The sequence below is a fragment of the Podarcis cretensis genome (genome assembly GCF_951804945.1).
Source record: "Podarcis cretensis genome assembly, chromosome: 7".
In the NCBI taxonomy this organism is placed as follows: domain Eukaryota; kingdom Metazoa; phylum Chordata; class Lepidosauria; order Squamata; family Lacertidae; genus Podarcis; species Podarcis cretensis.
Window position 1 is genome coordinate 44037748 of NC_137176.1, and position 12197 is coordinate 44049944.

The following is a 12197-nucleotide window of genomic DNA, read 5'->3' on the forward strand; positions in this document are numbered from 1 at the left end:
TTACTATACAAGGATAAAACTCATTACCTCAATGGACCCTGGTTCAACTTTGTTTATTTCTCCTGTGCTGTTCTCATTGCTAAGACTGGGAGGGCTGTATGAAGCTAGCCTTTTCTCCTCCTTTAAGGCATGCTCCATAAGTTTCTTGTTGAGAATTCTGGCAGCATTTTCTGTAAGAGTATATCCCGGAGGAGCTGATAAGTCCTGCCTGATACTTGTCGTTTCAGCTCCTTCATCCTTTTGTAGCTCTGTGCCAAAACGGAGGGGACTGGGTGACCTACCACGGATACTTGTGCACATGTCTTGCATAGGACCCAGTTCTGACCTGGGTTCTGCTGACCTTGATCGGCTGCTGGACCTGGAGCATTTTTGGAGGGCGTCATGAACCACAGGGGTATGGTCAATGATATTGAATAAACTGGAGAGGCCATCATTGATAGTAGTATGAACTGGACTCTCCCTTGTGGTGGTTGATCTGGCCCAAGCAGATTCACTGAACCCTTTCTGAGGTGTGCTTGGTAATGTCCTGTTATTTGGCTGATCTGATTTGGAAAAGGCTTTCTTCTGTAATTTTGGGGAGCCATATTTGGGAGAACAACATGTGCGTTCAAATTTGGCCTGGACCTTTTCAATAGCAGGTGCCACCTGCCTGCTCCTTAAGCTTCTTGATGGTGATGAGACAGGTGTAGTACCCCCCTTTGGTGTCAGACACCTGTGTGGACTGCTTGTGATACTACGCAAAGTTTCTGTCTGTAAGCCCACACTGATAGTTTGAGTGGTCTGTGTGCCCATAGTTCTCAACCCATTAGTCTGACAAGCTGTGTCTTTGAACTGAAGCTCTGTCGAATTTGAACGTATTGCATTTCTGACAGAATAAGCTACCTCTTTCATGTCATCACTCATGTTTTTGGACATCTCCAGGCTGTGCAAGGAGGACGCAAAACCCAAAGTAGTGCAAATAGGACGTTCAATAGGATGAATACCACTTTCCAGGAAATCGTTGTGGTGTTTGGAGAGGTCAGAAGACCATCGCCCAAACACTTCTGAAGAAGCACCTTTTGTCTCGCCCCCATTTCCCTTAACTTTGGTCACGGGGAACAAAAAGTCTGGTTCTGACTGGCTTTTCCCTTCATTGCTAGCTACCACTGAGGTTTCAAACCTGCGAACAACTGGCGGACTATGAAAGACCTTAACTCCCATTTTTTCTGCAACAACATGACTCCTCAGTGGTTGTTTCTGGCAGTGCTCAGGGCTGGTCATGGTATTAGTTGTCATAGTAACACTGGTGGTGAGGTACCATGAAGGTGGTTGGAATGGATCTGGAACTGAATTATTGATTGCCTTCCCAATCTCTGTCCTCTCTGCCCAAGTATCTCCAGGTCTTTCTACAGCTCCACCATTTTTTCTGGTAGTGTTGTAATCCCAAGTTTTGTTGAATTCCTCAATGTATTTCAGATCATCAGGAGACAGAGGAGGTGTTATCTCCTCCTTGCTGCTGGAAGAAGGCAGAGTCTTTTCAGGAAGAAAAGGAGAAATGTCCATCAAACGCTTGAACTCTGACATAGAGGAGACAGACATTGCCCTGAAGAAGGAAGCACATAGCATCAAATTAACAAAATTGACAGGAAGTCTGTATTGAATTTGTTGTATCATTTAGGGTAGTAGTAACCATATAGTGTAAACATTCTTATTTAAAGCAACTTTAACAAAGTGAAGTTAACCGTCTAGTTTAAGTAACCATACACATAAGCATCACCACCTGCCAATATCACTATTTTAAAGAAAATGCAATCTGCTTTGTTTTCACTTTATATTTGAACCTCTGAGCTGTTTTGTCCTACACTTAACCACAGCTATTGATGGGTAAACTGAGGAAGAAACTAAATGGCATGCAATATATCAACAAAGGGTTTCAAAAAGTAAGAAGTCATCACTAAGGGGGGAAATCACATGTGTGACACCTCTCCATAATATTATGTTACAGAATAGTGGGGAGTTTTATTCACAGTAAAATTCTAGAATTGAACCTCTGGTATCTAGTTTTAAGATCTTGAAACCAATTTAGGGTAAGTGTGTTAATATAATTCATGTAATTCATTTTGTGCTATGTTTCACCCCACTTTACTCACCTTTGAAGATTTCCCTTGTGCATTTCTTCTTCCTGAAAGTAAAAAAAACTGTTAATTTTGAGCTTGCATATATGCCTATATTGGACGCCTGTGGGCTGTATTTGCATTAACTTTATTCAATATATCAAATTCTTGAAAACCCTTTGAAGAGCATATCTGACCTCCCCCATGCTTCCAATATTTGGATAATTAAGAGGGATTTTTTTCTTTATATGCATCTGTGTAAAGTATTCCCAGTTGAACTGACGAGTATAAACAAATAACCCTCACATTGCTAAGACCAGACACACAGATTAATTATCTCTCAATAGAGCACAACTTTTTTTAGTTCTAATAATTATAAAGACAACTAGTACATATCTTGTATTATATTTGCATGTCTGAAGCTGCTTTTCTGTGCTACTCTTTGATATTAGTGACCTTGCAGTGCTGAGATCAGATAAAATCTACTTTTTGACATTATTTCATTATAAATTTACTAGATATCGATAATTAGCATAAACTGAAACTCATTATACCATTGCTGTTAAATGTGTGGGCAGACCATTACGTTAATCATATGGGGAATACCATAATGATTCCTCACAACATGCAGTGTAGGAACAACCTCCTCCTAGTCATAATTTTTATGACTAGGGGGAGGTTTTAAAAAGCCCAGCTTTTTAAAACTTCTATTTTATGGAAAGAGCTTGTTCTACAATTTAAAAAGGTAACTGTTTAGAGCCCTATTAAGAAGACACAAATGATAAACAGTGGGGAAAAATGGAAGTGCTCCATAACCAATTCTAATTTTAATAGCCTAGATCAGGGAACACAGCCCCCCACCAAACTTCTCCTTATCCATGGTAGGGATGTGAGATTGTGGCATCTATATCACAATATATGTAGGGCTGGCCTAAGACATTCTGGCACCTGAGGTGGACCCCAAAATGGTGCCAGGGAAGAAGGTGAGGGAAGAGATACATCAGAAACAAGGCGGGTGGGTGGGGGGAGAAAGATCAACATCAGCACCGGCTGCCCCTGTAGATCCTGCTGCCTGAGGTAGTCGCCTCAACTTGCCTCATGGGTGTGTTGGCCCTGGCTATATGCAGCATAATGTTTGAATAGAGTCACTGCAAGAAAGATCCAATGTGCATCTGGCTAAATCATACAGTCAACTCCCAGAATGAACTGATTCACCAGAAGGCCCCATATAAACAGCAGTAGAAAGCACCCGTTGTCAAAATTGCAGGGATATGGGATTACAACTGAGCTGACAATACAAAGAGCAATGGACGCACCTCATTTGCACAAGTTAAGAACCTTTCTCGTTCCAGTTTCTGAGGCTGTCGTTCATCAGAATCATCTGGAGAATCAAGGGACAGTGTTTCCAGAAAGAGGTTTTCTGTGGCAGTGCACCTGTCACTTTCCTTCAGTTTCGACAGTGATCGATCTTCAAATTGCATGGTGTCTGAATCAGAGTAGGATCTTGACCCCATTGGGTGAGGCACTTGATTTGAAAATGAATGAAGGCTAGTTTCTTTTGAGTCACAAAGAATGTTGTCTCCTCTTTGTGGATTTACTTTCTGAAGCTGAGAAAGAAATTAATCATACATCAACTGACTACAGAGTAGCTTTCACAGTAGTTGTCTGTTTATTTCATCTTACAGTGGTACCTCGGGTTAAGTACTTAATTCGTTCTGGAGGTCCGTACTTAACCTGAAACTGTTCTTAACCTGAAGCACCACTTTAGCTAATGGGGCCTCCTGCTGCTGCTGCGCCGCCAGAGCACGATTTCTATTCTCATCCTGAAGCAAAGTTCTTAACCTGAAGCACTATTTCTGGGTTAGCAGAGTCTGTAACCTGAAGCGCATGTAACCTGAAGCATATGTAACCCGAGGTACCACTGTATACCACTTTAGATATAGATATATATGAAACTTAAATATCATATTGATATTTTCAAATAAAAAGGTAGAAAGATTGATTATTTTCATAAAATTGTTTCAACTCAGATGTTTCAGGAAAAGGCAGTTCCTAGTTTGTGTTTCTGATGGCAAGAGCACGCTTACATGGAAACTTCTTGTTCAGTGCCTTAGGCTTCAATCCTAAATACATTTAATAGGACAAAACGGGATTTACTTTCATGTAAACATGCACAGGATTGCCCTGTTAGGCTGCATTCAAATGGCAGTATCCTCCAGCTGCTTTAGTGCTATACTTAGGAGGGGAAGGAAATATCAGAAAAGGTTCCAACTTGTCTGTTCTCACCCTAATATTTTTACTAACACAGATCAGTGCAACAACTAGTACAGTGCCTGTGCAGATTATAGGTGTCAGGCACAATTATTTAGCTCATGCTGGGAAGAGTAGAAAGCTGTTGGGGACACAGGGACCACATTAAGTGGGATTTTAGCATCTTTCCACCTGGTAGACCCTGCTATCAGCACTTAAAATTGTGAACTTCCCCTGTCTGCTGTGCATGGGGTGAATATGTGGTCAACACAGACACAGGAAGACTTGAAGGGGTGGCATATGCTGAATCACATTTGAAGTCTATCACTAGTCTCCAATATATGCACATGTTCAAGGATTTGGCAATGAACTGTCTGTGTGTACATAAATATACTAGAACAGCAAAAGGTTCCTCTTCATAATTAAACAGCAAAAAAAAAAGAGCTGTGAAATAATTAATCTGAAAACCTAAAAGCGTGCAATCACCATCAGTACAAAATTAGGCTTGATGTTGTGTCTCAAGAGATAACACTGTAGCAGTGAATTTGAAAGAGAATATTTGGAAGCCTTGAGAAATGTAGGTCAGCATGCTTCTATTTCCACAATTATCCCAAATGATCTATTTCATGCTTCATAAATCTGGGGATGTTTTGCTTTCCTACATTATGGTTAAAGTAAACAGAAAGAAAAATGGTCATTGATTATGGTGAATACATATTGATTATGCCACAATCTTCTATTTCTGTTTTTAAATGCTTCAGATTTATTTGCCTTCTTGTTTTACGTATATATCGCTGTGATGTCTCCAAACACACAGAGTGCCATGCAAAATACCCGAGATAAGTTAATTGCTTCCACAGAAAGTACCGTCTGGCTAACTGCTAAGAAGCTATATTAATCCAAAGATGTACAAATTTCTGAAAGTTTCCTAGGTTAAAGAGGAGTGCTGCTGCCTAGGAATTAACATTATGAAAATGAATTTAAACACAAGAACGTTGTTTTGTTTATAAATTATTTGGTTTGTGAATAGTTATTTCCCCTTCCTCAGTGAACTGAAAGTTTGCTTTATTGAAGCCTGGGAGATATAATGTACAGTGGTACCTCGGGTTACATACGCTTCAGGTTACATACGCTTCAGGTTACAGACTCCACTAACCCAGAAATAGTGCTTCAGGTTAAGAACTTTGCTTCAGGATGAGAACAGAAATCGTGCTCCGGCGGCGCGGCAGCAGCAGGAGGCCCCATTAGCTAAAGTGGTGCTTCAGGTTAAGAACAGTTTCAGGTTAAGTACGGACCTCCAGAATGAATTAAGTACTTAACCCGAGGTACCACTGTACAGGGTCCCCCCCCCCCCAGTTGGTAGCCTGTCATCAAACAGCTAGGCTGATACAGTTACTAAAGAGGTGACTATCTGTCTTGTGAGGTTTTCTGTTATAGCAGCTGACAGTAGAATTCAGCTTTTCTATGATTCAGAAGTATCCAAAAGATCAACCTGAGGTAGGATATTTCATTTGGACTATAAGTAAGGTTCAATGAGACGTAGAGTTTTCAGAGACAGCCTTGTGATTGATTAAAGAGTTATCAACTACTAACACTAGGAAATCATTCTTGTGAGAGGAAACCACAGGATTAAAAATGAGAAGTAGAATACAATGTGTAGATCTTGATTTTTTAAGAAGGAAAAGGAATATAATGTTGTGGTCTGAGAACAAGAAAGCTTTGCATTGTAAAGGTCACAATGACTCTGCCTTTGTGGGAGAAGTGAAATGACAGGAAATAGCCTTTAACCTTTAACTAATTTCCAAATACTAGTGAGGCTTCTAAAATTAGTTTCGGAAGCATTCTTCCTTAGGTCCCTTGGGCTTCTGTAATTATCTGTTATGAGAAACAATGAAACAGAGTGTTCACCCTGTTTGTGCAGTTTTTTGTTTTTTATATAAAGAAAGCCGTCTAGTTCCTTTTTAATTTTTGCAATATAGGTGCAGACACATTCCATCATGACCTGACCCCTGAATTACCTGCTCTAGCCTTCTCAGCAGTTCCTTCTTTTGCCTCTCCCACTCCTGCCGGTCCTTGCTGAGCTGCTCCAGAAGCTCTACCTTTTCTTTATTCCAGTTCTTCTCACTGTGCTGGATTTGCCACTGCAAGTCCATAACTAATCGGTGACTGTCAGCCAGGAGCTTCTTGTGCTCCTCCCTCTCTCTCTTGAAAGCTGCTTTTGCTTCAAGACCAGTCTCACTCTGTGCTTTCTCGCTCTTCCCTTCCAGCTATAAATGAAACAAAGGTTGTTAGTGTCAACATCTCTTTTGGTGGCAGATGTAAAGGCTGGGCTTTGCTACCCAGTTGACAAGGGGATTCTTACAAACATGCCTTAACATTCTGAAGCACAGCTTTGCTCTAAAAGAGGCAACTATAGTATAACAGTCATACAAGGACTCCATACTTGCCTAATTGCTAGATTAAGGCTGCAAATCCAATTAGACATGTCACTATAATTTGTAATTCTTTGGCTCTGAATACAACCTCAGCAACTCATTATATTTGTCTTTAATCTAAGGCAAGTATTACAATCCACAGCTTTTCTTGCAGTTCAAGCTATTATCTGAGCTGGAGGATAGCTGTATTATGAATCAGAGTAAGCCTGTGAAGGGGGTGGGGGTGTTCTCCTGTTTCTGTATCCAATGCCCTGTTCCTTGCATAGATGTCATATTGAAATCACAGAATGTTATGCAGCTCTTCCCAGCCCTATAAACACATCCTGGGAGCTTCCTTGTTCATTATCAATAATTAGGATTACATTCAGCTAAAATATCTTCCAACTGAACCAATACCATGACTCTGGAGCAGTTTCAAAGAAGTGATCTGTCTGTATCTATGCAACAAAGCTGTGAAGCAGTCATCTCTGTCTGGTGTTCTAGGCATGTGTCATGAATAGCTTGATGGAGATCTTACACAGTCTCCCTATTCTTGGTGTCTATGGTGAAGAACTTGTTCAGGGAAAGAATGAAGAATCCCCATTCACTGGCAATCACCAGTTGCAGACACAACTGCATTTCTACCTAAGCTGCAAGATTACTATTCATGCCCCCCGACGCACTTAATTTATCATTCATTACATCCAGTAGCTTTCTGACTTTTATCCTCTCTGAAATTAGGTAATGCTACCAAACGAATTTTTTTTAGGGGTCTTGTCATTTTTGCTCTCACCACCTGTGCTTGATGTAAAATATTAGCATCAAATAATACATTTGTTATGGCTTAGAACATGCCTGGCACAAACCATCTGCTCTAATTTACAATACTTTACTGAATAAATGCAATAAAGCACAATTAATAAATTACTCAAACATAAAAATTTTACATTAAATTAAAAATCAAAACAACTTACAACAGGGAGACACAAAACCACAATTTCTAGGACTTAATAAGATTCCACGATTTAATAAGATTAAATAAAAGCAAAATGTTAATACTGTCTACTCTCATTAAATAGCTATTTCAAACAGCATCACATCAGGGAAACCATCTAGAGAATGAGGCACTAGTTATTTGAGTAAGTGCACCTGAATCCATCCTACAATTTGGTTAAACAATAATAAGAGCTAGTGGTTCACTCAAAGTTGTTGTTTCAGACATATTTGCAGCTACCTTATTTGTGTTAGACAGCTGGTCCATTTAGCTCAGTGTTCTACACCAATTGGCAGCAGGTCTTCAGGATTTGAAAATATGGCCTTTCCCTGCCCTACCTGAAAATGCCAAATATTGGACCTAAGGCCTTCTGTATGCAGAGCAGATCCTGTGCTGCTGAGCTACTCCCCTTCCCCAATGGGAACTGTACCTGCTCCAGCTGACACTTCAGTTTAGTCCATTCCACTTCCCAAGCAGCTTTGTCAGTGGCATACTGCTGCTGGAGGCCATGACGTTCTCGTTCATCATCCCGGAGCTCAGATCGGAAGTCATCCAACAGTATTTTTAGGGCATGTAGAAGCCTGCGGTTTTCTCGTGCCTGCAGAAGCAAAAGCTATTTGTAATTTTAAAACATTAAACTTGTCTTTTCAAACAACTCGGGATAAATAAGGGGTGGTTGTTGTTTTGTTGTTGTTCTTGTTTTCTACGTTCTTGTCAAGGTGATCAGCTGCATGAAAAACGCCCCGAATGCTAGCATCCTACCAAAGAAATGGGGGGGGGGGAGCCTCAGAAGGCTGGCTTGTCTATAGTGTGATTTCCTGGTTTATAAAATAAAACAAAACGATTCAGCCCACAACTTTAAGATACCAAGTCAAAGATGCCCATAATATCAAACTCGGCTGCATCCAAAGTGTAATGGTGCCTGGCACATCCAGAGTGGGAACCCACACCCCTATTACTATGTTTTCAAAACATTTTCATCTCATCTTCTCTGGAATGCCTAACTCAGTGATCGCAAATCCAGCACCTAAAATGAGAAATTACCCTGCTATACTGTTTAAGTGTTTTCATTTGCCTCTCACTGACCCCCCACCCCAAAATCCTGTAGACGCCCATGTCAGTGTGAGAAGGAGAGACATACTTGGATAGAGAGAGTGTGTGCATGGGGAGAAACGTTTATATAAAGTGTGTGTGTGTGTGTGTGTGTGTGTAAAATCAATACTGTGATCTCCACTATCAGGACCTGCAAAATGTAGCTGACTTGAGGTTGTCTGGGGCCGGGGGGAGCAGCAATGACTCTACCGCCTTAAATTTTGTATTATGTCGCCACCACTGCCCGCCACGACAGTCATGTTGTGTTATGGCAAGTCTCCATGACAGTCATTTTGTGACTGAGGCCCACGGCACTCTCTCAAAATTCAAAATATGCCTGCTGGTTCAAACAGGTTGCTGACCCCTGGATTAAAGGAAGCCTGTGCCATAGCTCAGAAGAGAGATGAAAAGAAAGCATAAAAGGATGCTGCTTAACTTCTATGCCTGTGAAAAAATGTTATGGAAGAAAGTACATTTCTATGAAAAGCCACGAAATAGAGTCTATCATTGTGTGTAACAGTACTGTGATGACTGAGAGGCAATTCTCAGTGTGCTCAAAAATCCAGGTTCCTTGTTCAAAAGTCAAACAGGACCTTTGTTTCACTTCTCTCATGAAGTAGGGCTATTGCTAGATCTTGCCTCTACAGAGTCACAGAATGATAGAATTGTAGAGTTAGAAGGGATCCCGAGGATCATTTGGCCCAACCCCCTGCAGTGCAGGAATATGCTGCTGTCCCATGTGGGGATTGAAGCTGGTATTTATCAGACCATGCTCTAAACAACTGAGCTATCCAGTGATCACTACAAGAATACTTTCCTCTGAAGGCAAGGGCAAATCTGAGGAAAAACAAGGATATGTGCCCTGGTGCTTTGCACTGCGGTGACGCCCTACAAGATAGGCAGAGTGAAAATACACCAAGGCTAGCCTCCATGGACACAGGTGGCACTGTGGGTTAAACCACAGAGCCTAGGACTTACCGATCAGAAGGTCGGCGGTTCGAATCCCCATGATGGGGTGAGCTCCCGTTGCTCAGTCCCTGCTCCTGCCAACCTAGCAGTTCGAAAGCACGTCAAAGTGCAAGTAGATAAATAGGTACCGCTCCAGCAGGAAGGTAAACGGCATTTCCGTGCGCTGCTCTGGTTCGCCATAAGTGGCTTAGTCATGCTGGCCACATGAACCGGAAGCTGTACGCAGGCTCCCTTGGCCAGTAAAGTGAGATGAGTGCTGCAACCCCAGAGTCGGCCACGACTGGACCTAATGGTCAGGGGTCCCTTTACCTTTACCTAGCATCCATGTTTACTTTTTTCTACTTTTGTTGTTTATCCTTTCCATTCACAATGAAACGTTCAGCACTGTAGGGGGACGTGAATGAATCAAAAGCAAGAAATCACATGAAAGCCAGGACTACCCCGCACTGTGCAGGACTATATAGCTTGATGTTTCTTCTGCTTATTAAGCAGAAGAATCCAATAGGAGTGGTGGTAGGTTCTTCCTGAGGTCAAATGATATGGCTTATTTAGGAACACGACAAGGCTGCCCGATTTCCCCTTTGTTATTTATATCAGTTCTGGAGGTGCTCTTGAATATGATTAGAGGGGACCGGTTGGTGGAAGGGATTCAGGTCGGAGTGAAGCAATATAAACTTAAAGCTTTTGCAGATGACCTAGTTTTGACCCTGCAGGAGCCAGAATCTAGTACAAAAAGAGTATTACAACTGATCCAAGATTTTGGTCGGGTGGCGGGATTTAAACTAAATAAACAGAAAACTAAGGTGTTGGGGGAAAATCTGACAGATGTAGAGTCGGAACAGTTTCAGAGAGAAACAGAACTAACTGTGGTTAAAAAAGTAAAGTACCTAGGGGTAAACATAACAGCAAAAAATCTGAGTCTATTTAAGGATAACTATGAAAAATGTTGGTTTGAAATTAAGAGAGACTTGGATAGTTGGACAAAATTGAAGCTTTCTTTGTTAGGCCGAATTGCTGCTGTTAAGATGAATGTATTGCCAAGAATGTTGTTTTTGTTTCAAACATTGCAGATTGTGGACAAAACAGAGTGCTTCCGGAAGTGGCAGAGAGATATATCTAAATTTGTCTGGCAGGGCAAAAAGCCCAGAATTAAGTTTAAGATACTAACTGATGCGAAAGAAAGAGGGGGCTTTGCCCTGCCGGACCTAAAGTTGTATTATGAAGCCGCAGCCTTCTGCTGGCTAAAAGACTGGCTACTTCTCGAAGACACTGACGTATTGGATTTGGAAGGGTTTAACAATGCTTTTGGTTGGCATGCATATCTATGGTATGATAAGGTTAAGATCAATAAGGTCTTTAAGAACCATATTGTCAGGAAAGCAGTTTTTAATGTCTGGACAAAATACAAAGACTTACTGGAAAACAAAACTCCGAGGTGGCTTTCACCTCTGGAAGCTAAGGCCCGAAAGAGACTCAATATGGAGGCCAAATGGCCAAAATATTGGGAAATATTAGAAAAAGACGGAGACAATTGGAAATTGCAGAGTTTGGAGAAAATGAAAGATAAAGTGCGAGACTGGTTACATTACGCTCAGATTAAAGAAGTTTTTAAAAATGACAAAAAGGTAGGGTTCCAGGTGGAGAAATCGAAGTTGGAAACAGAATTGTTAGAACCAAAAACTAAGGTATTATCAAGAATGTATAACTTGCTGCTGAAATGGAATACACAAGACGAAATGGTTAAATCGGTTATGATAAAGTGGGCTCAGGATATTGGGCATAATATTATGTTTGAGGACTGGGAAAGGTTGTGGACCACTGGGCTGAACTTCACTGCATGTAATGCTTTGAAGGAAAATGTAATGAAAATGATATATAGATGGTACATGACCCCAGTTAAACTTGCCAAAATATACCATTTGTCTGATAATAAATGTTGGAAATGTAAAGAACACGAAGGAACATTCTTTCACCTCTGGTGGACCTGTCCTAGAGTGAAGGCCTTCTGGGAAATGATATATAATGAGTTGAAAAAGGTATTTAAGTATACCTTCACTAAGAAACCAGAGGCCTTCCTTCTGGTCATTGTCGGCCAGAAGGTGTTAAAGAAGGACCGAACATTTTTTATGTATGCAACAACGGCAGCAAGGATACTCATCGCTAAGAGCTGGAAAACTCAAGATCTACCCACACTGGAAGAGTGGCAGATGCAGCTGATGGACTATATGCAACTGGCCGAGATGACTGGCAGAATTCGAGACCTGGGAGAAGAGAGGGTTGAAGAAGACTGGAAGAAATTCAAGATTTATTTACAAAAGTATTGTAATTTGGTTGAATGCTAAGAAGGATGCTAGATCATAAATAATTGCCTACCATTGAATTAGA

General features: G+C 41.1%; 1 protein-coding gene across 9 annotated transcripts in view; it reads right to left on the reverse strand.

The window, feature by feature from the left end:
* MTCL1 (microtubule crosslinking factor 1) overlaps positions 1–12197 on the reverse strand; it is a 101425-nt gene that overhangs the window by 8690 nt on the left and 80538 nt on the right. For all 9 annotated transcript variants that reach the window (XM_079982854.1, XM_079982853.1, XM_079982851.1 and 6 more), the window contains 5 exons: positions 8182–8349; positions 6362–6610; positions 3410–3700; positions 2130–2161; positions 28–1582 (listed from right to left, as the gene is read on the reverse strand). In XM_079982854.1, coding sequence (XP_079838980.1) covers positions 28–1582; positions 2130–2161; positions 3410–3700; positions 6362–6610; positions 8182–8349 — 2295 coding nt within the window. The remainder of the gene's footprint in view (positions 1–27; positions 1583–2129; positions 2162–3409; positions 3701–6361; positions 6611–8181; positions 8350–12197) is intronic.